Source organism: Plasmodium gallinaceum, assembly GCF_900005855.1.
Source record: "Plasmodium gallinaceum strain 8A genome assembly, contig: PGAL8A_v1_130, whole genome shotgun sequence".
Classification (NCBI taxonomy): Eukaryota; Apicomplexa; class Aconoidasida; order Haemosporida; family Plasmodiidae; genus Plasmodium; species Plasmodium gallinaceum.
Window position 1 is genome coordinate 674919 of NW_021628289.1, and position 23799 is coordinate 698717.

Genomic DNA, 23799 nt, shown 5'->3' on the forward strand with positions numbered 1-23799 from the left:
AAATAAATTGATAACATATATATTGTTCATTATAAAATATTTGATTTTTGTAAATTTTGCTTTTAATTATAAATTATTTTTTGACATTTATGTAAATTCTCTTATTTATTTTTTTTTTTTTTTTACAGTTTTAAATAAAGAGACTTTATTTTTATATATAATTTAAATAAGAAAAATTATATATAATTATTTATGGAAGATTTATGCTTATTTTTGAAATGTAAAATTGGATATTTTTTTGTGTGTAATATATCATGAATTTTTTTTTTTTTTCATTTCCTAATTTTGGTGCACTTAATGTTTTATTTTATTTATTTATTTTTTTCTTTTTTTTTTTTTCATTTTAACTGTATTTTATTGTTTTATTTCTTCAATGTACTTATCTAAAATGTATTAATAAAAAAAAAAAAGAGAAATAGTGAAATTAATAACACTGATGTTTATAATATTAAATAAAAATATTTCACTTTGATTTCAAATTTGTTAAAATATTTGAAAAAATTATATACATAATTAAAACTTTTGAGAAGTATTATTAGGAATAAAATGGCAATATGTAAAAGTAAATATAAAAATTTGGGTACAGAAGATGATAAATTGTTATTCAAAACCTGTACTCATTCCATTGAATATTTTCATACTTATTTTAGAGAATTAAAAGATCATTTATTAACATATAACAAATATGAAGAGTTATACAACTACTGTTGCAACAATTTAACAAATATAAAAAATACACCGATGTCCAGAATGACAACATTAAAAGTGTGCATATATTTCTACATCTATATATTAATAAAAAAAATAATACATATATAAATAAATAAGAAATATATATAATTTTCTTTTTCAAAATATGTTTATAATGTTTATTTTTTTTTTTTTTTTTTTTTGTAATTATGTGAATACTTTATTTTTTTTATTATATTATTCTGAAAAATATACACATATATATTTTACAAATTTAGTGTATTAAAATTTTTACATAGATACACAAGTATAAAATTATTTTTTTATATAAATGGAATATAAAAAAAAAAAAAAAATATATATATCTTCTTTTAAATTAATATTAATAAAATTAAAAAATTTCCATTTTTTTTTTTTTCAGCTAATAAATATAACATTAACACAAAAACCAAAAAACATAAATTACTTAATTAATAAAAGAATAGTTATATATGTATATAAACTTTTAAAAAGAGACAAAGAAGGAGTTAATAAAAAATATATTTCTTATTTTGGTAATATAACAAATGAGGAACGAAATTTATTAGTTACAGAATCAAAACGTTTTTTTCGAGTTATTAAAAACATAAATTTAACAAAAAATTCGAAAGAACAAAAATTTATTAAAAATATAATAAAAAAAATAGAAAATAAAAATATTGTAATACCTGAAAAATATGGAACTTTTAACAGCTTATTACTATACGGTTATATATTAATTTTAATATCTTTCAAATGAATATTAATTATATATCTATCATTTTCAAAATAGAATTTTATATTTCTTCACTTTTTTTTTTTTTTTACTAGAAAAAAAATAAAATAATTTTTAAAATAAGTAAATATATATGTATTCACTTTTGTTTACAACTTTTTAGATTTTGATAATTACAAAAAAGAGATATACGATCTTTTAGAAAATGATTATGAAAATCATCATAAGATAGATCATATATATTCTAATTATATCAAGTAAAAATAAAAATAATATACACATATAAAAGGAGATTTATATATATATATATAGGTATATATTTATTGTATAGGTTATTAGATGAAGTAAAAAAAAAGACAAGAGAATTTTTAGATAATGGAGAATATGAACTATATTGCGATTTTATTAGAGTAAAATATATAAAATGATAATATTTATTTGAATTTTTTTTTTTTTTTTATATTAAGATATATATATATATATATATATATATATATATATATATATATATACATAATTTTAATAGGAAATGCAAGACGAAGAAGAGATAAGCATTAGATATGAATCATACTTACTTTGTTACCAAAATAAGATAGATGAGAAAAAAGAACTTAAAGAGATAAATCAAGATAATATATTATTAGAAGAAGAAATACAAAAAAATTTAAAAAATAAATCTGTAATGAATACAAATTCTTTTGAAAAAATTGATAAAATAAGTACAAGCAATTCAAATTTGAAAAATAAAGGATTCTTTAGTTCTTCTTCAGTCAATTTAACTAAAAAGAATAACAAAGATGAAAATATGTTCAATTCATTACAACCTAATTTCTCTAATAACTTCACAGAATTTGAAATAAATTCAAATGATAAAAATGTTTATTTTAACAATTCCTTGAATAAAGAAAATGAAAAGTATAAGAAGATTCTTATAGAAGAAAAAAATAAAAAAGAAAGAGGAGAAACGTATTGTAAAGATATAACGAATAATAATTTTGTAGAAGATGGAAGGGAATATCAAATTTCAGGAGAGAGAAAAAAGGAGGATATAAATTACACACGAATAAAAAGGGATAACCAAGAAATAAATTTAATAGAAGAAGAAGAAAAAGGAGAGGAAAAAAAAAGAGAAGAAGAAGTAGAAAAAGAAAAAGAAAAAAATAAAAATAAAAATGAAGAGAAAAAGGAAGAAGATAAAGAGGGAGAAATAGATTTTACTAAAGAAGATGAAGAAAAAAATGAACAAAAAATATATTTAACAGAACAGATAGAACAAGAAAGTTTAATCCATAATGAAAATAAAATTAAAAAAAAAGAAATTAAGAAAGACATTGTTGAAGATATTGACATAAAAAACGAAACTAAAACAAAAATTATATCAAATAATAATAGTGAATATGATGAAGAACATAATAAATTGGAAAATAATTATTGTAAAGAAAAAGAAAAAAAAAAAAGTTTTTTTAATGAAAACAAAATTATTTTAGATTTTATAAATAAAGTATATATCAATGATAAGGAGGAAAATAAAACATATCAATCAGGTATATTTCTTACCAAAGTGAATTTTAATTAGAAATAAAATATAAGTTATTTTTAATTCTTAAATAAAATATATATATATATTTTTATATTTAAAACTCTACTATTTTTACGTTGAACAATTTTTTTTTATAGATAATAAAAATTGCTATAAATATAGAAAATGCCTAATAAAAAATAAGGAAGGAGATACATCCTATAGTAATAGTTTTGATACTATTGGAAATGAAATAATAAACGAATTCAATTCTCTGCTAAACAAAGGAAAAAAGGAATATGATAATGTAAATTCTTATAAAAATATTGAATTTAAAAATACAATTAATAGGGGTAATAGTCTTATATGGAATAATCTAATTAGAAAAAGTAATTTTTATAGATTAAAGGAAGATTTTATAAATTATAATAAATTTTTAATGGAGAAAGAAAAAGAAACAAAAATAAAAACTCTTGGAGATTTATTAGGAATGAATAAATACATTTATTTAAAAAAAAAAAAACATAAAAAAAATACAAATGAAATGATGAATCTAAGTGACTTAAATAATCTTATTAAAAAATGTACAAAACATATTAATGTAGAAAAAACATTAGGAAATTATGGAGAACCTGAAATTAAATCTTGCAATATAAATACGGAATTTAAAATGAAAGAAAATACAGAAAAAAATAAAGAAGATAAAAAAATAATGACAGAATTGAAGAATGAAGATACTTCTACAACTTTTTTTAACAAATACTTTACTATATATGACAATATACGCAATATACAGAAAACTATTTTAAAAGATAATTCCTTACTGTATAATGACAATAATATAGAGGTATAATTATTAATAATAATTATATAAAGAAATATTTTATATTATAAAAATGTTGTATCAATAATTACTTTTATTTTTTTAAAATTTTAGGTACATCTAGAACAACATTATTTTGGTGATAAAGGTCTGATAAAATTTTATTTGAAAAACAAAAAATTAGTTAATTTTTACGATGTCGACATACAAATTTCTAATAAAATGTTATTCCCTTTAAAATTTAAATTTCTTAATTACGAAAAAATGTTATGTTTTAACACAACAAATTGCTATGTAATGAAAAAAATTAAAAATATAACTATTTAAACTATAATCTTCCATATAAGCTTATATATTTTTTTTCATTTATTATGATAAAAAAACTAAATATACTCTTGAAAATTTTAATATTTTAAATTATTTTTTTATTAGGAAATAGCAGTAAAGTGCTTACATATATACAAAGGATTTCCATTAATAAAAATTTCCTTTAGGTAATAAAATAAAAAAATAGTATACAAATATGAAAAAAAAGTAAATTAATTATTTATATTTTTAAGTAATATATGCATATATATTTATATATCAAAGTTAATGTAATTGAGTAGTAGCATTATGAATATAAATTTTTTGTCTTAAGTAAATACTTGTATATTTAAATGTTCTAGCAGAATTAATGCACTTTCATAACAATCATTTTACTGTTTTTTTTTTAATATTTTTTAATTCTTAGTTTTTTTTTTTTTTTTTTTTTTTTTTTTTTGCCTTATAAATATCTATCTTTAAAATAAAATATATTTTATAAATCCATATTTTTAATTATAGAATGCAAGATATGTTTAAAAAAAGTATTGATTTAAGATTTCCTATATCAATCAACAAATTTATGAAGAAAATGAAAATTACAAAAGATGTTTTTAATAAGTTTTGGGATAATGAAAAATTTAATCTATATAAAAAAGAGAAAATTATTTTTAAGAAAGATATTATAGACAAGGAATTCATTGTTAAAAATTTTTGTTTGGTACTTTTTGCATTTTTTTTATAAAAAAAGTTTAACATTTAATTAAAATTTTTTAAAAATTAAAAAAGAAAAAATATAATTATTATTTATATATATATATATATATCACATTTTAATATTCATAGTTTAATAATACAATTATTTAAATATATTTATCTATTTTTAGAATGATGCATTAGGTGTATGTTATATTGAAGATAAAATTTATTTTTGTGGTTGCTATTCTCAGAATTCAGATATAATGGAAAATTATTTTGTTCTAGTAGCAGTAGAAGAATTAAAAAAAAAAAAATTAAAGATTACATGTAAATCAAATAATCCTACATTATCATCAGCTATTTTATTTTTGATGATATTATTATATAGGAATCATGAAAAAAAATAATAAACTAACTATATAATTTTGAAAATAATAATGTTATATTTATTATTTCTGTTATCTATAGTATACTATGTTATTATTATTAATTTTTTAAATTAGTCTTTAATTATAATAAATACAAAAGAAACCTTTATTTCTTTTAATTTATTACACAACTCTTTACCATAAATTGAAACTGTTTTTTATTTCTTAAATTTCATCTTTAAATTTATTTTTTATTGTTTTTTTTTTAATTTTTTTTTTTATTAAAACGTGCTTTTTATAATTCTTGTTTGATAAATATATATTTTTAAGAAGATATATTTTTTTTCTTTTCTTAACATTTTTTTTATATTTCCGATTTTATTAATAATTTTATGTTAAGTATGAATTTAAATATGTCCAATTTATTAAAACAAATATGTCTAAAATAGAATTGTCTTTTTTTTTTTTTTTTAATATATTTTTTTCTATTTATTTTTTTGTGACTAAAATGTTTATTTTTGAATATAAGTTTATTTATAAAATATTTGTTTATTTTTTGTTTCCTGTCATTATTTTTATATGAAGTAATTCTTAATTTAGAAAAATGTTTATTTATAGAATTTGTCAAATTCTTATTATTCTGATATACATTTATTATAATTTTGAAAAATAATAAAGATATTACGTAATGATTCTTCCCTATATCTTTTAAGTAACATTAATATTTTTTTTCATATTTTATTTATAAATATTTATTCTTTATCTCACAGTAAATGTAAAGAAAATTATTATAAATTATAATTTAAAAGAGAAATATAAAAATTTATTCAAGGCATTAAATGAATTTTAACAAAAATCGTAAATTTTCTGGATTGTATTCAATAATACTGCTTAATTAACTCATTTCATAATTTTTATAGTACTATAAAAGTTTTTATTTTTTAAATAATCTTTTTATATAATAATGAAATATTATATTTTCATATAAATGGTAGCTTATATAATGTTGTACTTAAGGGAAAATGGAATAAATAATATAATTCCTATTTGATTAGTATTTTTTTTCTTTTCATATTTTTTAAATATTTGAAGTTCGTAAGTTAGGAAACTCTTCCAGAATCTTGAAAAGAAAAAAAAATATCTCCTAAAATATGATATGATTATTAAAATTTTCAGAACACAAATGTGTAAAAAGGATGCACACATCTATAAAAATAGACGATAATTTTTCAAAACTAAATAAATTTACTTTCTTTATGTTGATGATGTTGAAAATTTCTAATTTTTTACAATTTTTATGCATTTATGTGCGTAAATATATATATAAAGATAAATATAAATATAAATCTTATATTAGCGATAAATTTGAAATCTTGGGATTTAGTTTATTCAAGAAATTATCGTAAAAAAAATTTAGTAGTGCATAGACTTAAAGGTGTATAAAAAATTTTTTTAAACTACAAATCTTTTTAAAATTAAATAAATTCACGGTGAACATAAATAATATGCCTTATTTTTAATTAATTTCTACTTATCTTTTTTTTTTTTTTTTTTTATTATGTTAATATTGTCATAAAATTATGTTTAATTAAATAATGTATAATACGATAAGAAAAAATAAAGTTAGCATTAAGAAAAAGAAAATATATTTTGATTCTATATTAATCAGGAAAAAAAAAAAACTAATACGTGCATTTATTATATTTTTAGCTTTTTTTCTTTACTATGTAGAAGATATAATACATTACCTTACAACATTTTCCTTTCAAAAAAAGATGTGAATATTTTTACCTTACAAATATTTACAGTTAATTTCACTTTTTTTATTATTTATTTTATTCTTTTTTTTTTCATTTTTATTATAAGCACACCTTTGTTATTAAGGTGAAAAAAAAAAAAAAAAAAAAAGGCTTGCGTTTTTGCACACACACTATTAGATAATAGCTTTAAATAAAAATATGAACAATTAAAGATAAAAAAAAAAACATATATATATACTTATATATAAATAGGCAATTTTTTTTTTTTTGATTTTATATAGTCTCCAATGTTGTGTATAGCTATAAAAAATAAATTAAATTTTAATTAAAAAAAAGAAACTTTTTTTTTTTTTTGTAAATTAAAATATTGTGTAAAATTAAGTTTATTTTTTTTTAAATTTTATAAATCTTTAAAAATTTTGTTTAATTTTAATTATATATATCTTGTAAAGGTATATTTAAATCACTTAATTTCAATTATTCATTTATTTTATTTTGGTATTATTTAGCTTTATTGGCATATTTCAATTTTTGTTTTTTTACCAATATTAAATATTATTATTTTATTTTTTTTTTTAAATAAGCTACAAAAATGGAAAAAAATTGCCCAGTATGTTATTTTAATTTACCAGATCCTGAATCAACATTAGCTCCATATGATACTGAGTTAAACTATTTTATGTGGGGACCAGGATTTGAATGGCAACCAGAACCTCAAGAAAAAGCTTCATCAGTTGAAGAAACTTATGAAGAATCTGAAGAATCAGATGCAGATTTAGAAAATTTAGATGAAAAAGTAGATAAAAACGATGCGAAAACATTCTTTAATGAGAAAAGTAAAAATGGAAAAATATCTGTAGAAAATGCCTCTGTGAATGCTAGAAAATTAGGTTTAGCTCCATCAAGTACAGATGAGGAAAAAATTAAAGAAAAATATGGAGATAATTTAACTTATGATCAATATTTAGAGTATTTATCATTATGTATCCATGATAGGGATAATACTGAAGAACTTGTTAAAATGTTTGCTCATTTTGATATTAATGCAACAGGCTATTTAAGTAAAAAACAAATGAAAAATATTTTAACAACATGGGGTGATGCTTTAACTGAAGAAGAAGCAACTGATGCTCTCAATGCCTTTTCAAAGGAAGATAAAATTGATTATAAATTGTTCTGTGAGGAAATTTTGCAATAAGGGATATTTTATTTTTTCCTTAATACACTATAAATATTATGAAATTTATCTACTTATTTTTTAATATATTATTTCGCGATTATTTTATTTCATTTTATGTTAGTCGAATAAACTTTACATATGTATATATATACTTCATTTTTGCATTAATATTTAATTTACTTTTTTACTTGTAATTCCTCTTGTTATTTGTCTCTATTTTTTTATATTTTTTGTTTGTCTTTTTTTATGATAATTTCTTTTAAATACAAATATTAAGATATTTATTTTATAATAAATAAATGATAACTTTATAATTACTTAATTTGATAATTTTTTCTTTTTTTTTAGCTTTTTATAAAAAAAAAAATTAAATATAATTATATATTTTTATTTTACGATTTTTACAATATTACTTATTCTATATTTATATACACATAAAAAAAAAAAAAAAAAAAAAGAAAAAGTTAACTTGCAACTTTTAAAGTTACATAAAAAATAATAAAATTGCATTATTTTTATAGCATTTTTTATTATTTACATATAAACAAAAAAAACTGGTAAGATGAATTTACATAACATTTTAAAATAAAGTCTTTTTTTCTTAATAAGTATACAAACAAGGATTTTGAAGAAAAATAAAAAGGAAAAGAAAAAATTAAATTATTAAGAAACTAGAACATTAATATACTTTTGGTATTTACAAAAGAATTTTAAAAAGGAAAATCACTGAAACATAAAATAAAAAAAAAATTGTTTGTATTAAAAAAAAATAGATAAATCAAAATAAATGCGCATAAAATATTTTAAGGTTAAAGCAACAGAAATTTATAAAATGAAAAAAAAAAATTGAAACATATTTTTAAATATGTTTATCATTATATAAAATTTTTCATAAATGACATATATATATATATATATATTTTCTTTCTGGAAAAATTGTTTCAGTATGTTAATTGTAAAATAAACCAATAAAAATCAGAAAATAGATAAAGAGATAAATTAACAGGATTATCAGGTGAAGAACGTCCTTGTCCAACAATTTTAACAGTTTTATTGGTATTAATAAAAGATTTATTAATTATATTGATATAATCCTGATAAGAGCATAATTTTGTGGTAAAGATAATTAGTAGTAACCCGTTTGGTGTAACATAATTTTGCGCTAAATTAATTAAATTAATATATCTCATGGAACCAGATTCAATGAATTGCGACTTAGGAATTAAATTAGGTGGATCTAAAATGATTATGTCAAATAATTGATTACAATTTTTAAGGAAACTTAAAGAGTCAGAACATATAAAATCTATATTATTTACATTATTTAAATTAGCTGACTTTTTAGCTAGATGTACAAAATTTTTATCTTTTTCAACACATACAACTTTTTTTGCTTTCCCTATTTTTGAACATTGGATTCCAAAGGATCCAACATATGAGAAAAGATCCAAAACATTTTTTTGATAAGAATAGTGGCATATGTAATTTCTTAAATTTTTTCTATTAAAAAACCATCCCGTATTTGGAGAATTAATTAAATCTATAAAAAAAGAGCAGTTATTTTCAATCATTGTTACTTTATCTGGTACTTTTCCATAAATAACTTTTTTATATATTTCTAGTTTCTCATTTAATCTTTCTTTATTATCATTTCGGAATATTATACCTTTTGGTTTTAACAATTCAATAATAGCATCATTAATATTGCAAGCTAACATTTCACACCCAAGTGTTAAATGTTGTACACTAATATATTCATCATATCGATCAATTATTAAACCTGGAATATTATCACCTTCACTATTTATTAAACGATAACAATAACTACTATTTAATATTGGATATTCATGGATATTTTCGTTAGCATTATTATTATCATCACTAGCAGTAGAAATAGTTGAGTTAGTATTTAACATAACATTATGATTAGTAGAACTGATAATATTATCTGTTTCATTTTTCGAAATTTTATTTCTCCAAAGCAAAGAGTTTTTTATTTTTTCTATAAAAAAATTTATATTTATTGAAAACATAGAATTCTGATTTATTATTCTTGCACTAATTAATGAGTAAGGATTAAAAGTTGCAACACCAAAAGATTCATCATTCATATTTTTTACATTAACAAGAGTAAGAGGATTTTTTTTTAATTCTTCTAAATTTTTAACTTCGTTACTATAAACAAAAGGAATATTTCTTTTTAACCTTTTATCATGAATATTATTATCTTCTGAATCTTTTAAGTATAAATCAGGTCTTGAATTTACATTATCTATATATTGTTCGTAATGATATTTATATAGTTCTTCTCTAAATTTTATGTTTTTTTCAAATTTAGATTTATTTTTTTTGAAACATGATACATTTTCTTCAAATTTAATGTTAGAAAATAGTCTATATTTTAAATTTTTCCATTTTTTTGTTGATTTTATTATTAACATCTTATATTTCATATGTGTAAACTAAGTAACATTATATCACTTGTATTGTCCTTCAATAAAATATAAAATGATTTATACTCCAGCGGTACTCTATGGTTTTTTTTTTTTTTTTTTATTTTAATTCCTCAATTACTTTCTAAATTATGATTTGTTTTTATCATTTATATCTGATTTTAATTAATATTTTTAAATAAATAAAATTTTATTATATATTATTCTTTATTTTATTTTTTTTAAATTAATGTGCGATTATATTTTAAAGAATTTTCCTTTCAAGAAAACACAAGTCTTTATAAATGGTGAATTTTTTTTCAATAACATTTTCTATAAATATAAAAAGTATTTTTTTTTTTCTTTTTATTCAAATTTTTTAATAATACATATATTTGAGAATTAATAATTTTATATATTTGTTTTTATCTTTTTTGTAAAAAGATAAAAAAATTTAAGAAATTAAATAGAACATATAAAATTTATTTTTCTTTATGAAAATAGAAAATTTTACCAAGTCAAATATGTCATAATCTTCAATAAAAATAGTGAGAATTGAAAAAAATAATAATAAAAAAAAAGAAAAATTCATAGTAAAACAAAAAAAAAAAAAAAAAAATAGTTTTTTTAATTTTACTTTTTATAGAATTTTTTAAAAAATTTTATTATATACAATTTAGATAAATTCAACTATATAAAAACATAATTATTTTGTTAAAAATTTATTTTAAGAAAATAAGAGTGAAAGCGGAAAAAAAAAAAAAAAAAAGAAATATTAATAGGATAAAATAAAATAGGAAGAAAAGAAAAAAAACAAAATATAAAGTAACAATGATTAAAAAGAATTAAATGGAATATACTTAAAAAAAAATAAACAAGTAAATTTAAAAGGAAACAAAGCATAAATCAAATATAATAATATAAATAAAAACAATTTAAAAAAAGAATATTAAAAGATAAAAAGAAAAAAAAAAACATAGGATAACATAAGTTATTGCAATTGAAAATGTTAGAGATATATTAAAAATTATTAAAAAATATAAAGTATATTATCTAAAAAAATATTTTTACAAGTCTTAATTAGTATATATAAACATATAACAATATACTTATTTTTTTATTTAAAAAAAATGCGATGGAATAAAAAATTGTCAATTTTTTTTTAATTATCATAAAAAAGTACTTTAAAAATGAATGAATATTTAATAAAAAAGTATTTGAAAACATCAAAAAAGAAAAATAGACGGGGGAAGAAAAGTAATATACAAATTTACGACAGTGAAGAGGAAACTAATAAAAATATTTTTCGAAATAATATTAATAAAGACGATGATGAGAAATTTGAATTTACAGAATCAGATAGAAGCTCTGAGATACCAATTACTGTTACAGAAAACAATACTATGGAAATATTGCAATTATCAAATGAAAACAAGAAAAAAATTTTAGAATCTTTAAGCAATAATCTTGTGATAGGTTCATGTGAAGCAAAAAATGAAATAAATAAAGAAAAAGGATATTATTTAAAAAATATAAGCAAAAAAAAAGAAAAAAAGAATGAGAATAATACATTAAAAGATTATGATTCTTATAATAAAAATAAAGAATCTAATAATAATAATACTAATAAAAATTTAAATAGGCATTTTAAGGATAAAAGTATGAGATATGTTGAGAGTAAAGAAGATTCTAATTTATTATCTCTAAGAAAAAAGAAAGATATAAGTGAAAGTGATTCTGACTTATCTGTTCCTAGAAAAAAGAAATATAGAAATGAAAGTGACTCTGACTTATCTCTTCCAAGAAAAAAGAAAGATAGAAGTGAAAGTGAATCTGATTTATCTATTCCTAGAAGAAAGAAAGATAGAAGTGAAAGTGAATCTGACTTATCTCTTCCTAGAAAAAAGAAAGATAGAAGTGAAAGTGATTCTGATTTATCATATAGAAGAAATACTAAATATATTAAAAATGAAGAAGATACATTAGTTAATATAAAAAACGAAAAAAATCATGAAAAAAAATCAGAATCAGAATACGCAGATTCATATATATCATTGGCATTATCTTCTGAAATGAAAAATAAGGAATTACAATTTTCTGATTCCAAAAATTTTGAAAATGAAGGAGTTAATTCTACCATCTATAGAGATAAAGATGGTAAAATTATTACAAGAGAGAAATGGATTAATGAACAAAGAAGTGAAATGAAAGATAAATTTGAAAAAAATAAAAAAATGAGGGAAAAAAAAAAAAGAGACAATAATAATATAAAATTAGAGTGGGGAAGTGGTCTAGTTCAAAAAGAAATTAGAAAAAAAAATATCGAGGAAAATGAAAAGTTAATAAATAAAGGGAACATAATAAATTATGATTATGATTCTGATTATGAATTAGAATTAAAAAAGAAAAAAAGAAAAGAAGATCCTATGAATATATATTTAGATAACAAAAAAGAAAATCAAAAACCAACTTGTAGGTATCAAACTCCTTACAATAGATTTAATATTTTAGCAGGATATAGATGGGATGGTGTAATAAGAGGAAATGGGTTTGAACAAAGAAGATTAGAAGCATTAGAATTAAAACGACAACAAAATAAATTAACATATATGAATAATACATCTGATCTTTGAAAAAAATTATTATGGTCAAAAATTTTAATATAATTTTACTGTTTTGTTTTTTTATGTTTTTTTTTTTTTTTTTTTCCTTTTCCTTTTCCTTTTCCTTTTCCTTTTCCTTTTCTTTTTCTTTTTTTTCTTTGTTTTTTCGTTTTTTTTGAATAGAAACTAAATAATAAAAGATATTGAAACCGGTAAGCTTTATGACAAAAAAAAAAAGTAATATTTATATAAACGTACATATATATATTTATATTTTATAAATTTTTTTTTTTTTTTTTATTAAGAAAAATACTTTATTAGCTTTTTATATTTTTAATTTTTTACCTTATATTTTGTAATATTATTTAAGTTACATGTAAAAAATATTCATATGCAAATATATTTATATTAAAACGTTTAAAAAAATTGCACATATTTTAATAAATAATATATAATATATAATATATAAACATATTATCAAATTTTTATTTAATTTCTTTTTATTTTACAAATTAGCTTTTTAGAGAAAATTATGTTTATGTAAAAATATAATGTAAAATATATATAGATATGCTGATTATTAAATACAATGAATAATTTATATAAAAGATTTTTTTTTCATTCAAAAATATTAAATAAATATATTTTATATGAAGGGAATGCTATAACAAAGCATAATTACATATATATGAAAAGGAGGGGCTTTTTTTTTAAAACACAAAAAAACAATATAATAAAAAATGAAATTGAAGAAATTTTAAAGAATGAAAATGCAGTATCTATGGAAGAAATGAAAAAAAGTTTAAATATAAAAGACGATGAAGAAGAAGAAAAAAAAAAAAAGTACGAGGAAGAAAGAAAAAAAAAATTTATACATAAAAAAGGAAAATTCAAAAGATTGATTATATTTATAGGATTTCAAAGTGTTCCAATAATTTGTTTAATGTATTTATTTAAATATTTAGAAGATGCAAAATTATCGGAATTAAATTATTCTTTTAATTCATCAGAAGATATAATTAATGAAACTCTAAAATTAATTGAAGGATCTTCTAAATGTTTTTGTTTGTATTTTAATAATAATCAAATTAATACATTTTATATTGAACCCCTTAACCCAGAAGAATCAGAAGTAAATTATGGAAATGAATTAGAACATGAAAATAATTATTCCAATAAAGGAAATCAAAATAACATAATCAATGTTCATGAAAAAGAAAAAAGAGCTCTTAATGAAAAAAATGAAGAAAATATTAAAGATTTTCTGTATTCTTTGAATAAACCATTAATGCAAAAAGTCATGAGATCAAAAAGTTCGGTTGGATTGCCTTTAAATTATTTATATTTTAGTACTTCAAAAAACTCAGATATACATAATTTTTTAAAAACAAAAAAAAGTGATATCACATTATTATATTCAGATGATAAAAAAAATGTTTATGCCACATTATATGGAAATGCTTCAATAATAGAAAGTGAAGAAATCAAGAATGTTGTATGGAATGATAAATGGTCTTATATTATATCTGATAATTATAAAGAAAATTATATTTTAATTAAATTTACTCCGTCAACAGTATCATTAAAAACTATAGGTTTAAAAGATGATCATTGGAAAAATAATATTGTTAAAAAATCAATTATTAATGATAATATATCTTGGGTGAAAATATAATATTTTTAAATATCTATCATTTATTATATATATATATTTTTTTTTTATTTTTAAAGTGGTAATTTAACCTAATCTCCTTAATTTGTTATTGTTTTTTTACTAATTTTTAATTTTAAATAAAACTTTTTAAATAAAAGAAAAAAAACATTTTTTATATTATAATTATTCTTAAACTATAAAACTAAAATAAAACATTAAATGTTCTTTTTTTTAACTTTTTTTTTTTTATTTTTTTTTTTTAATAATAATAATCTAATACTAATGTAATAAGATAAATAACTTGTAAAAAAAAATAGCGTTTTTAATTTTTTTTTTTTTTTTTTTTCTAATCATAAAGGAATAATAGAGCCTTATATTTTAGAATTGAAAATGTAAAGAAATATATATACAAATATATATATATATATATAAATATATTATTTTTGTTCTTCTAGCAATCTAAAAAAAAATATTTCATAGATTATTAACTTTTCCTATACTTATAAAATAATGTGATTCATTTTATCTTATAATAGAGAGGATATACTAATTTTTATTTTATAGAAATTACAAAGAATAATTAATAAGAAGATATAACATCTATAAAAAATGTAAAATACAAAAACTTCATTTTTTTTTTTTTTTTTTTTTTTTTTTTTTAATAAATAACATTACTAATAGTTTTGAAATAAAATATTATAACTTATTTTATTTTTTTTATTCTTTATATTTGCATTTTAAGAAAAAAAAGAAATGTATGTATAAACAGAAAAGTATAGATTAATTTATGGAATAATAAAACATTTTTAAAAATTCGTAATTTAAAAAAAAAAAAAGGAAAAATTAATACAAGTTATTTAGAAGAACAAAAAAAAAAAAAAAAATTTAATAAATTATTTACAAAAAAATATATATATTCATGTAAAGATTTAAATATATAAAATGGATATTTTATTAAAAATATTAAAGAGTATAATTTTAAAGTTAAAAATATATTATGCAAAATATGGGATAGATTTAAACGAATTTCACAATTTGCTTTTTATAATTACTTTACTATTTGGATTAGTTTTCTTGTTTTATCTTATTTTTATAATATTCAGTATATTTAAAAAAAGGAAAAAAATAAAACAAGAAATAGTATTATTATTAGGACCATGTGATAGTGGTAAAACAACATTTTTGTTCAAATTAAAAACAAATAAAATATGTAGAACAATTACTTCGATGAAAGAAAATAAAGCATTTATTTTTTTAAAAAATAAAAAAAAACAAAAATGTATACAATTTGTTGATTTTCCTGGACATCCTAAATTATCTCATTCATTAAATAAATATTTTGATTTTACAAAAATTATTATTTATATTTTAGATAGCTCAGATAAACAATCATTGAAAATTGTAGCAGAGTAATATTAAAAAAAAATTATAATAAAATAACTACTCTTAAATAATTAAAACTCTAATTTTGTTCTATAAATTAAAAAATAAATAAAATAAATAAAATAATTAGATAAAAAAAAACAAATTGAATATTGTATTTTTATATTATATATTCATTTATATATATTAAGAAAAAAAATAAGTTAAAGATGATATAAATATATTTTGATATAGAATGTTAGAAGTTTTTATTTTTAGTTTTTTATTACATTTTGTTTATATAAATTCTTTTTATTTTATTAGGAAATTATACGAATTATTTACTAATAAAATTATTGTTCAAAAGAAAATTCCTTTTATTATCGTTTGTAATAAAACTGACTTGTGCAATTCACGTCCAAAACAAGTTATCAAAGAAGATTTAGAAAGAGAAATGTAAATATAAAAAAATAAAATATTTATATATATTTATATGATTTTGTAAACTTATATATTTATTAACAAATTTTTTTTTTTTTTTTTAGTGAAATTTTAAAAATGTCTAAATATAATTCACTTGAAGAAGATGATAATGATGAAACAGAACATTTTTTAGGAAGTAATTCAGAATTCTTTAGATTCGAAAAAGCCCCTTGTCATATAGTAAAAAAAAAAAAAAAAAAAAAAAAAAAAAAAAAAATATTAAATATATATAAATATATATAAATATATATACATTTATAATTTTTAGGAAATATGTAGTGCTTCAATAAAAAATGATTATGTAGAAGAAATAATAGAGTTTATAGAAAAACATGTTTAAATTTCACATTTTTACAATTTTAAATTCTTTTTTTTTTTTTTTTTTTTTATTAATTTATTGTCTAAACTCATTTAATGTATAAAAACAATTGTTTTTTTTATTTAAATGCTTTTTAAATTTATTTTTGAAAATAAAGAATATATGTTTTTTGTTAATTTTTCATTTTTTATTCATTTAAAATTTATTAAATTAACGTTTTTATTTAAAAAAAAATAAAGATTTTTTTTTTTAAACTTATTAAAAATTATATTTTTAAAAAAAAATATATAGATGTAATATATTTTTAATGTTATATTACCATTTTTAATATTATATATATGTGTAATTACATATTTATATATAAGATAATAATTCCACAAAAATTTAATTTAAAAGTTAAATTTTATTAATTATGGTGTACATATACATATAGATAAGTTCAATAATTATGATAAATATTTAAAGATGATAAGGAAAAAAATATATATAATAAAAGTTAATTGCATATATATATATGTAGTATAAATTATAAAAGTATAAAAAATTAGATAAAGAAGAGTTACTAAGAATATGTAAAATACTACTTTGTTCACTTATAAAAAAGAAATAATATATAATTAATACAATCATAAGACAAATAAAAATGTGTTTATATGTATGAAGGTTATTATTATTTAAAAGAAAAAATTTTAATTTATTATACTTCTATATTTGATGATTTACAAAAAAAAAGAGAAACTAGATAAAACAATTATAAAACAAAACAAAATTAAATACAGAAAAATTTGTAAAACAAAATAAATTATTCTCGTGATTCATAATAACATAAAAATGAATAAAAGTATAATATTAAATATTAAAAACAACAAAAAAAAATAAAAATAAAATGATAAAACTAATAAAAATTAAAGTAAATGGAAATAAATATTATATATTCTTTGAAAGCATAAAAGAGGAAATAACATTTTAAATATATAAGTAAATATGTCTGTAAATTTATATATCATTCATACTAAAATAATAATAATGAATGAATAAAACTACGAATATATTTCAGTAAAAAAAAAAAAAAAATACATGTATATATATATATATTATTTAATTAAGAAATATTACAACAATAATTCTATTTTGTCTTTGGTATTACACAAACTAGCTATTATTATTTTATTTTATTTTTGTATTATTCATAATTATTGTAGTTAAAATCTTTAATTATATTATTTTTTTGTGAACTTGAAGTTGGATTGCTATCAAATTGGTCTGAGTACCTCAATGGCATACATAAAAATTCTTTATCAAAATTTTGTAAATCTATTTGATTAAATAAATGAGGTTTAAAAGGAGGTTTAACTTTTTTGTTTAATACATCATCCCAATTAACGCTTTTAAAAAAAGGGTGTTTTTTTATCTCTTCTGCATCAGTAATTCCTGAACCTAATCTTTTATTAGGATTTTTTTCAAATAATTTTTTTAATAAATCAACAGCTACAGGAGATATATTTTTAGGATATGTTAAATTCTCATATTTAATTCTCTCAAATAAAATATTTCTATTAGAGCTATTAAAAGGTAAATTCCCAGTTAACATTTCATAAATCATTATACCTAAACTCCACCAATCAACTGCTTTTCCGTGTCCTCTTTGTTCTATAATTTCCGGTGCTAAATATTCAGGAGTTCCACATAAAGATTTTGCTGAATTATTATCTGTAACTCCTTCTTTTGATAAACCAAAGTCAGTTAGTCTTATATGTCCAAGTTCATCTAACAAAACATTTTCTGGTTTTAAATCTCTATATATAATATTTAAGTTATGTAAATATTGTAAAGCTAAAATAATTTCAGAAGAATAAAATTTAGCCACTTCTTCAGAAAATTCTCTTAATTTTGATAAATGAAAAAATAATTCTCCACCAGGACAATATTCTAAAATGAAATATAACTTTTTAGATGTTTGAAAAGCATAATATAATTTTACTATAAATGGATGAGAAACACATTTTAGTACGTTTCTTTCTATTTTTGTATGTTCTAGTTGATTTTTTGATATTATATTTTCTTTTCTCAAGATTTTCATTGCAAATAATTTATTATTCTGAGCATGCTTTACTAATAATACTTTACCATATGATCCTTTCCCTATAACCTTTAAAAATACAAAACTCTCTGGTTTCATTCTTTTTTTTTTTTCATTAGTTAATGAAACTGATTTCCTTAATCTCCTTTTTCTTAATTCTTCATCTTCATCATGCTTATATAAACATTCATCATTTATTATTAATTTATTATTTCTATTCAAGGTGCAGTTAGCCATATTATCTTTATAATATATTTTTTCCTTTATGTTTTCATTTTTGCCTTTTTTATCATAATTATATTTTTCATTTATTTTAGAAATATTATCATTTCTGCAAAAAAAAAAAAAAAAAAAAGAGGATATATTTATATAATGTTTATTCCTTTTTTGGATTATATAAAATTATATAATGAAATTATCTTAAATGTAATTTTTTATTTTATTTATTTTTTTTTATGAAGTATATATAAATATACATTTCTATATATATATAACCTTTCGTAGATATTATCAAATGCGTCTAATTTTTTTTTTGAATTATTTATAAAGTTCCAATAACTAATTTTATGATTTTTCTTAAATGAAAAATTCATATTTTTCTTTTTATTTCTGTTGATTATATATTTTTTATTTAATTTCTCTTCTTCATCAGATAAACTTTTACTACATATTAACATATTATTATAAAAAAAATGCTTATTTACCTTATATTTATCTAAATTGTTTAACTCATTCCCTTTTTTAACATATATATTATACATATTATAGTTTTCTTTTGTATCATTTAAACTGTCTTCATCTAATTTATTTTTTATATCATTTATTTGACTGTTCATATTTTCTTTTAAAACATCTTCTCTCTTTTCATTTTTATAATTGTTTTTTTTCAAAAAAAGTATTTTATACAATTTTCCTTTTTTATTTTTATACTCTTTAATTTTTAATAATTTAGTTCCTTCAATGCTACTACTTCTAGTAGAGTAAATATTACCATGTTTTAAAATAGGATCAACTTGCTTTGATTTTTCGCTATAATAAGTTTTAATTATATTTGTATTATTATCGCTATTTTTATCATATGTTAAAAGTTTTTCTTGAAAAGTATTAGCAGTAGACTCGTTAAAAATCTTATTATCATTGTTCTGTTCATTAATCTTATCTTTTTTTTTTTCCTTTTTTTTTTTTTTTGTAATTATAAAATTAAAATATTTTTTGAAGTCATTTTTTTGTAATGGTATTGAACAAGATTCATCTGATGGAATATTATTTTTTTGTCTATTTTTTTCGGAGAAATATTTAAAAAAATTTATGTGATTCATATTTTTAAATTTATATATATATGAATATATATATATATATATTTTTGAAATATGTTAATAAATAGAAAAAAAAAAAAAAATAAAATAAAATAAATTTACCTTTGAAACATATTAAAATGGAAATTAAATATTTTATTTTGTAAAAATAAATAAAAAATAAATAAATAAAATAAAATAAAGATAAGATGGATCACATTGAAACTTTATTTGTTAATTTTTTTTTTTTATGTAGAACAGTTAACTTCAACTGAATTACGAAAATAAAATAAAGTTAAATTTAAAATAAACTAGTGGTAACAATTTTCCTAAAAATAGTTCTAAACAAAAACGATTGCGTAACATTTCTAAACATTCATTTTGCACATGGAAAGAAAAAAAGAATTAAAAAAAATAAACCATTTAATAAATAAATAATTAGAACAGTTTGGTGTATATACTTTGCTAAAAAAATTATAAAAAAAAAAAAAAAAAAAAAAACAAATAAATATATTAAAATACACTTTTATCTTTATTTTTAATTTTTCTTCTAAACCTTAAAAAACTTTACAAAAACTGGATACATTAATAAAATATTATAAAGTTTATTTTTCCTTTTTCCTTTTTCTTTTTTTTAAACATTTAAATGTAAAACATGCTAAAAATTTTAATTTATGCTTTTAATATATGATTATTTAGATCATTTTTATTTAATTATATGTTTTTTTTAATATAGATTCATATGAATTCACATTGTGCCAAAGGGAAAAATAAAAAAAAATTATTTTTAATCTTATGTAAAATTTAAATAAATTTTTCACATTAACGTAGCATGTTTAAAATGATGATAAAAATTTGTCATTATATATATATAAATATTTTACATTTCAAAATGATTCATTTTTTATTTAAAACATAAACAATTATTCTATTGTAATTTTTTTTTCTTAATATCAAAAATGTCTGAAAAAAAAAATCAAAGTAATGATAAGTCTATAAAATATTCTAATTCAAATAAAGAAAAAGCAAAAAAATTATTTGCTAAAGCAATAAATTATGAATATGATGAAAATTTTTTAAAGGCTACAAAATTTTATCAAGAAGCTGTAAAATTATATCCAAAAATTCTCAATATCTATACAAATGAAAATTCTGAAAATATGTAAATTTATCTTTTTAAGATTTATAAATATTTATAGACATACATATAATCTATATTTTATTACATGAAATAGTTTTAAAATAATTTTATATGTAACACATTGGGAATAAGCATTCTATATATATATTTTTTTTTTATTACACACTTGTTTCATAGATTTTTATTAAAGTTTTTATAAACAGTCTTTTTTTTTTTTTTTTTTTATTTTTATATAGAGATAAAAATGAATCTACTGAAGAAAATGATAATGATAAAAATAGTTACTTAATAAATATTCTATCAAAAAATTTTTATTCAATAATAAAATTTTTAGACTTTTATTCCATGCATAGGTTTAAAATATATTCATATAATTATATATTTTAAGAGAAATAATAAATTATAATTTATAAATAACTTAACTATATTGAAATATAATGTTTGATAAAAAAATATAACATATATATATATATATATATATATATATATATATATATATATATATATATATATATACATGTGTAAAATAAAGATGAAATGAATAAATATTAATTAGTAATATAATTTTTGTACATGTTTATATATTTTATAAAGTTGTATAATATTAGCATTTTTAATAGATATTATTGTTCAATTACTCCTATAATATCATATATATACAATATTTAATGAAATTTTTTTAATAATAATTTACATATATATTTATAAAAAAAAAAAATTAAGAATATATATAATAAAAACTTATCATTCTTTCTTCTGAATAATATAAAACAGATTTCATTTTTTATGCAAAAACATTTATTCTTTGATATCTCTTGAAAATGAGTATAAGCGTTTATGTGAGATAAATTTTACAAAACATGAAGAAAAAATAAAGTTATATGAAAATTCTTACAAAAGGTTTTATATAATAGATTAAAAAAAAAAAATAATAAAATATTTAGATTATTTTTTTAAATAACTAAAACGAATTATAAAATTGTTTCTAGGTTATTGTTAGAATATCCTCGTATTCGTTATGACGGTGTTTATATTAGCTGTATCACATATATAAGACGTAAATTATTAAGATCAAAAATATATAAAAATTCATATAAATATTTTTATGAATAGAAAATTTATCTCTCTTTCTCTTTATATATATATATATATATATATATATATATATATATAACAAATATAATTATTTAACTATAACTTTTTACATTAATGAAAATATTTTTAATGGTAAATATATGAACAGTTTTTTTCTTTTTAATGTATTAAAAATAGCATTAAAAGACATAGGAAATATACATTTAGATCCAAAAGATAGAGATAGAGTCATATACAATCCTTGTTTTATTACATATTTTCGATACTTACTATTTTTGAATGAATCTAACAAAGTTCTAATATTGAGGTCTGAAGTTAATAAAAAAGAAGTTTTGGAAGCATTAAAGATATCTTATAATAAAATTAAAAAATGGAACTTGTTATTATCGTGTGATGAATTAATTAAGGATTTATTAAAATTTCAATCAGAAAGTGAAAATAACATTGTTAAATTTATAAGAATAGGAGAATATAAATTTAACAAAGATGAACGTATAATAGAAATACATTATTCAGAATTATTAAATGAACCAAATAAATATAAGAATTTAATTCAGTTACGTTTGCAAAATTATTTAAGCGGGAATAATAATATGTTAAAATGGGTATCTTTTAAAATTTTATCAAAAATAAAATTTAACTATTCAGAAGATACACTGAATATTAATAACAAGCAATATCGGTTTGTATATATATTTATATATTTTTTTTTATTGTTTTTCTTAATTACATTTAATATTCTGTATTTATCTTTTTTTTTTTAGGTCTTTTTTTTTTTTTAATCTAAAGTTTTTATCTCATCTATTTATAACTAAAATATCAGAAAATTAATTTTTAAAATCATTATCAAAACTCTTTTTTACATTATAATGTTCTCTTTAAATATATGCTTGCACACAATATAAAAAATTTTTTTTTTTTTTTTTTTTTTTCTTTATATTCAAATATTTATAGAATTTTTTTTTTTTTTTTAAAAGTGTACATAATAAATACATATATTTTAATGAAAATTACATTTTGTTTTTTTATTTAATTTTTTTTTTTTTTTTTTTTTTTTCCAATATTTTATTTTATTATTTTTTTTTTATGCAAAAAAAAAAAAATTAAAAATATTTTAAAAATTTTAATTTTGTGAATATTTTGAAATTTTTGAAGCAAAATTAAAAATGGGTGAAATAATTATTTAGTTTTCTAAGTTAAAATAAATATATAAAAAAGAATAGTTTCTTGATAATTTTA

At 17.3% G+C, this 23799-nt stretch overlaps 8 protein-coding genes across 8 annotated transcripts; 6 read left to right on the forward strand and 2 right to left on the reverse strand.

Annotated features, from left to right (window-relative positions):
* Window positions 1-546: 546 nt before the first annotated feature.
* On the forward strand, window positions 547-5195 carry PGAL8A_00467000 (conserved Plasmodium protein, unknown function; the record flags this gene model as incomplete). The annotated part of the gene is made up of 10 exons (XM_028673440.1): window positions 547-765; window positions 1112-1436; window positions 1608-1701; window positions 1776-1854; window positions 1971-2988; window positions 3122-3810; window positions 3901-4080; window positions 4219-4280; window positions 4612-4810; window positions 4977-5195. The coding sequence occupies 10 exons, from the start codon at window positions 547-549 to the stop codon at window positions 5193-5195; spliced, it is 3084 nt and encodes a 1027-aa protein (XP_028529892.1).
* A 2313-nt stretch (window positions 5196-7508) lies between these two features.
* MTIP (myosin A tail domain interacting protein, putative) lies at window positions 7509-8114 on the forward strand (the record flags this gene model as incomplete). Its single annotated transcript, XM_028673441.1, has 1 exon — window positions 7509-8114. One exon carries the CDS (start codon window positions 7509-7511, stop codon window positions 8112-8114), a length of 606 nt encoding a protein of 201 aa, XP_028529893.1.
* A 923-nt stretch (window positions 8115-9037) lies between these two features.
* PGAL8A_00467200 (conserved Plasmodium protein, unknown function) lies at window positions 9038-10549 on the reverse strand (the record flags this gene model as incomplete). Its single annotated transcript, XM_028673442.1, has 1 exon — window positions 9038-10549. The coding sequence occupies one exon, from the start codon at window positions 10547-10549 to the stop codon at window positions 9038-9040; it is 1512 nt and encodes a 503-aa protein (XP_028529894.1).
* A 1169-nt stretch (window positions 10550-11718) lies between these two features.
* PGAL8A_00467300 (pre-mRNA-splicing factor, putative) lies at window positions 11719-13161 on the forward strand (the record flags this gene model as incomplete). The annotated part of the gene is made up of 1 exon (XM_028673443.1): window positions 11719-13161. The coding sequence occupies one exon, from the start codon at window positions 11719-11721 to the stop codon at window positions 13159-13161; it is 1443 nt and encodes a 480-aa protein (XP_028529895.1).
* A 559-nt stretch (window positions 13162-13720) lies between these two features.
* PGAL8A_00467400 (conserved Plasmodium protein, unknown function) lies at window positions 13721-14806 on the forward strand (the record flags this gene model as incomplete). Its single annotated transcript, XM_028673445.1, has 1 exon — window positions 13721-14806. The coding sequence occupies one exon, from the start codon at window positions 13721-13723 to the stop codon at window positions 14804-14806; it is 1086 nt and encodes a 361-aa protein (XP_028529896.1).
* A 921-nt stretch (window positions 14807-15727) lies between these two features.
* On the forward strand, window positions 15728-16970 carry PGAL8A_00467500 (signal recognition particle receptor, beta subunit, putative; the record flags this gene model as incomplete). The annotated part of the gene is made up of 4 exons (XM_028673446.1): window positions 15728-16194; window positions 16472-16603; window positions 16693-16810; window positions 16899-16970. 4 exons carry the CDS (start codon window positions 15728-15730, stop codon window positions 16968-16970), a joined length of 789 nt encoding a protein of 262 aa, XP_028529897.1.
* A 1162-nt stretch (window positions 16971-18132) lies between these two features.
* Window positions 18133-20348, reverse strand: PGAL8A_00467600 (rac-beta serine/threonine protein kinase, putative; the record flags this gene model as incomplete). The annotated part of the gene is made up of 2 exons (XM_028673447.1): window positions 18133-19360; window positions 19525-20348. 2 exons carry the CDS (start codon window positions 20346-20348, stop codon window positions 18133-18135), a joined length of 2052 nt encoding a protein of 683 aa, XP_028529898.1.
* A 935-nt stretch (window positions 20349-21283) lies between these two features.
* On the forward strand, window positions 21284-23391 carry DIA2 (DNA replication origin binding protein, putative; the record flags this gene model as incomplete). The annotated part of the gene is made up of 6 exons (XM_028673448.1): window positions 21284-21486; window positions 21702-21818; window positions 22240-22365; window positions 22455-22522; window positions 22738-23242; window positions 23325-23391. 6 exons carry the CDS (start codon window positions 21284-21286, stop codon window positions 23389-23391), a joined length of 1086 nt encoding a protein of 361 aa, XP_028529899.1.
* Between the last annotated feature and the right edge of the window lie 408 nt (window positions 23392-23799).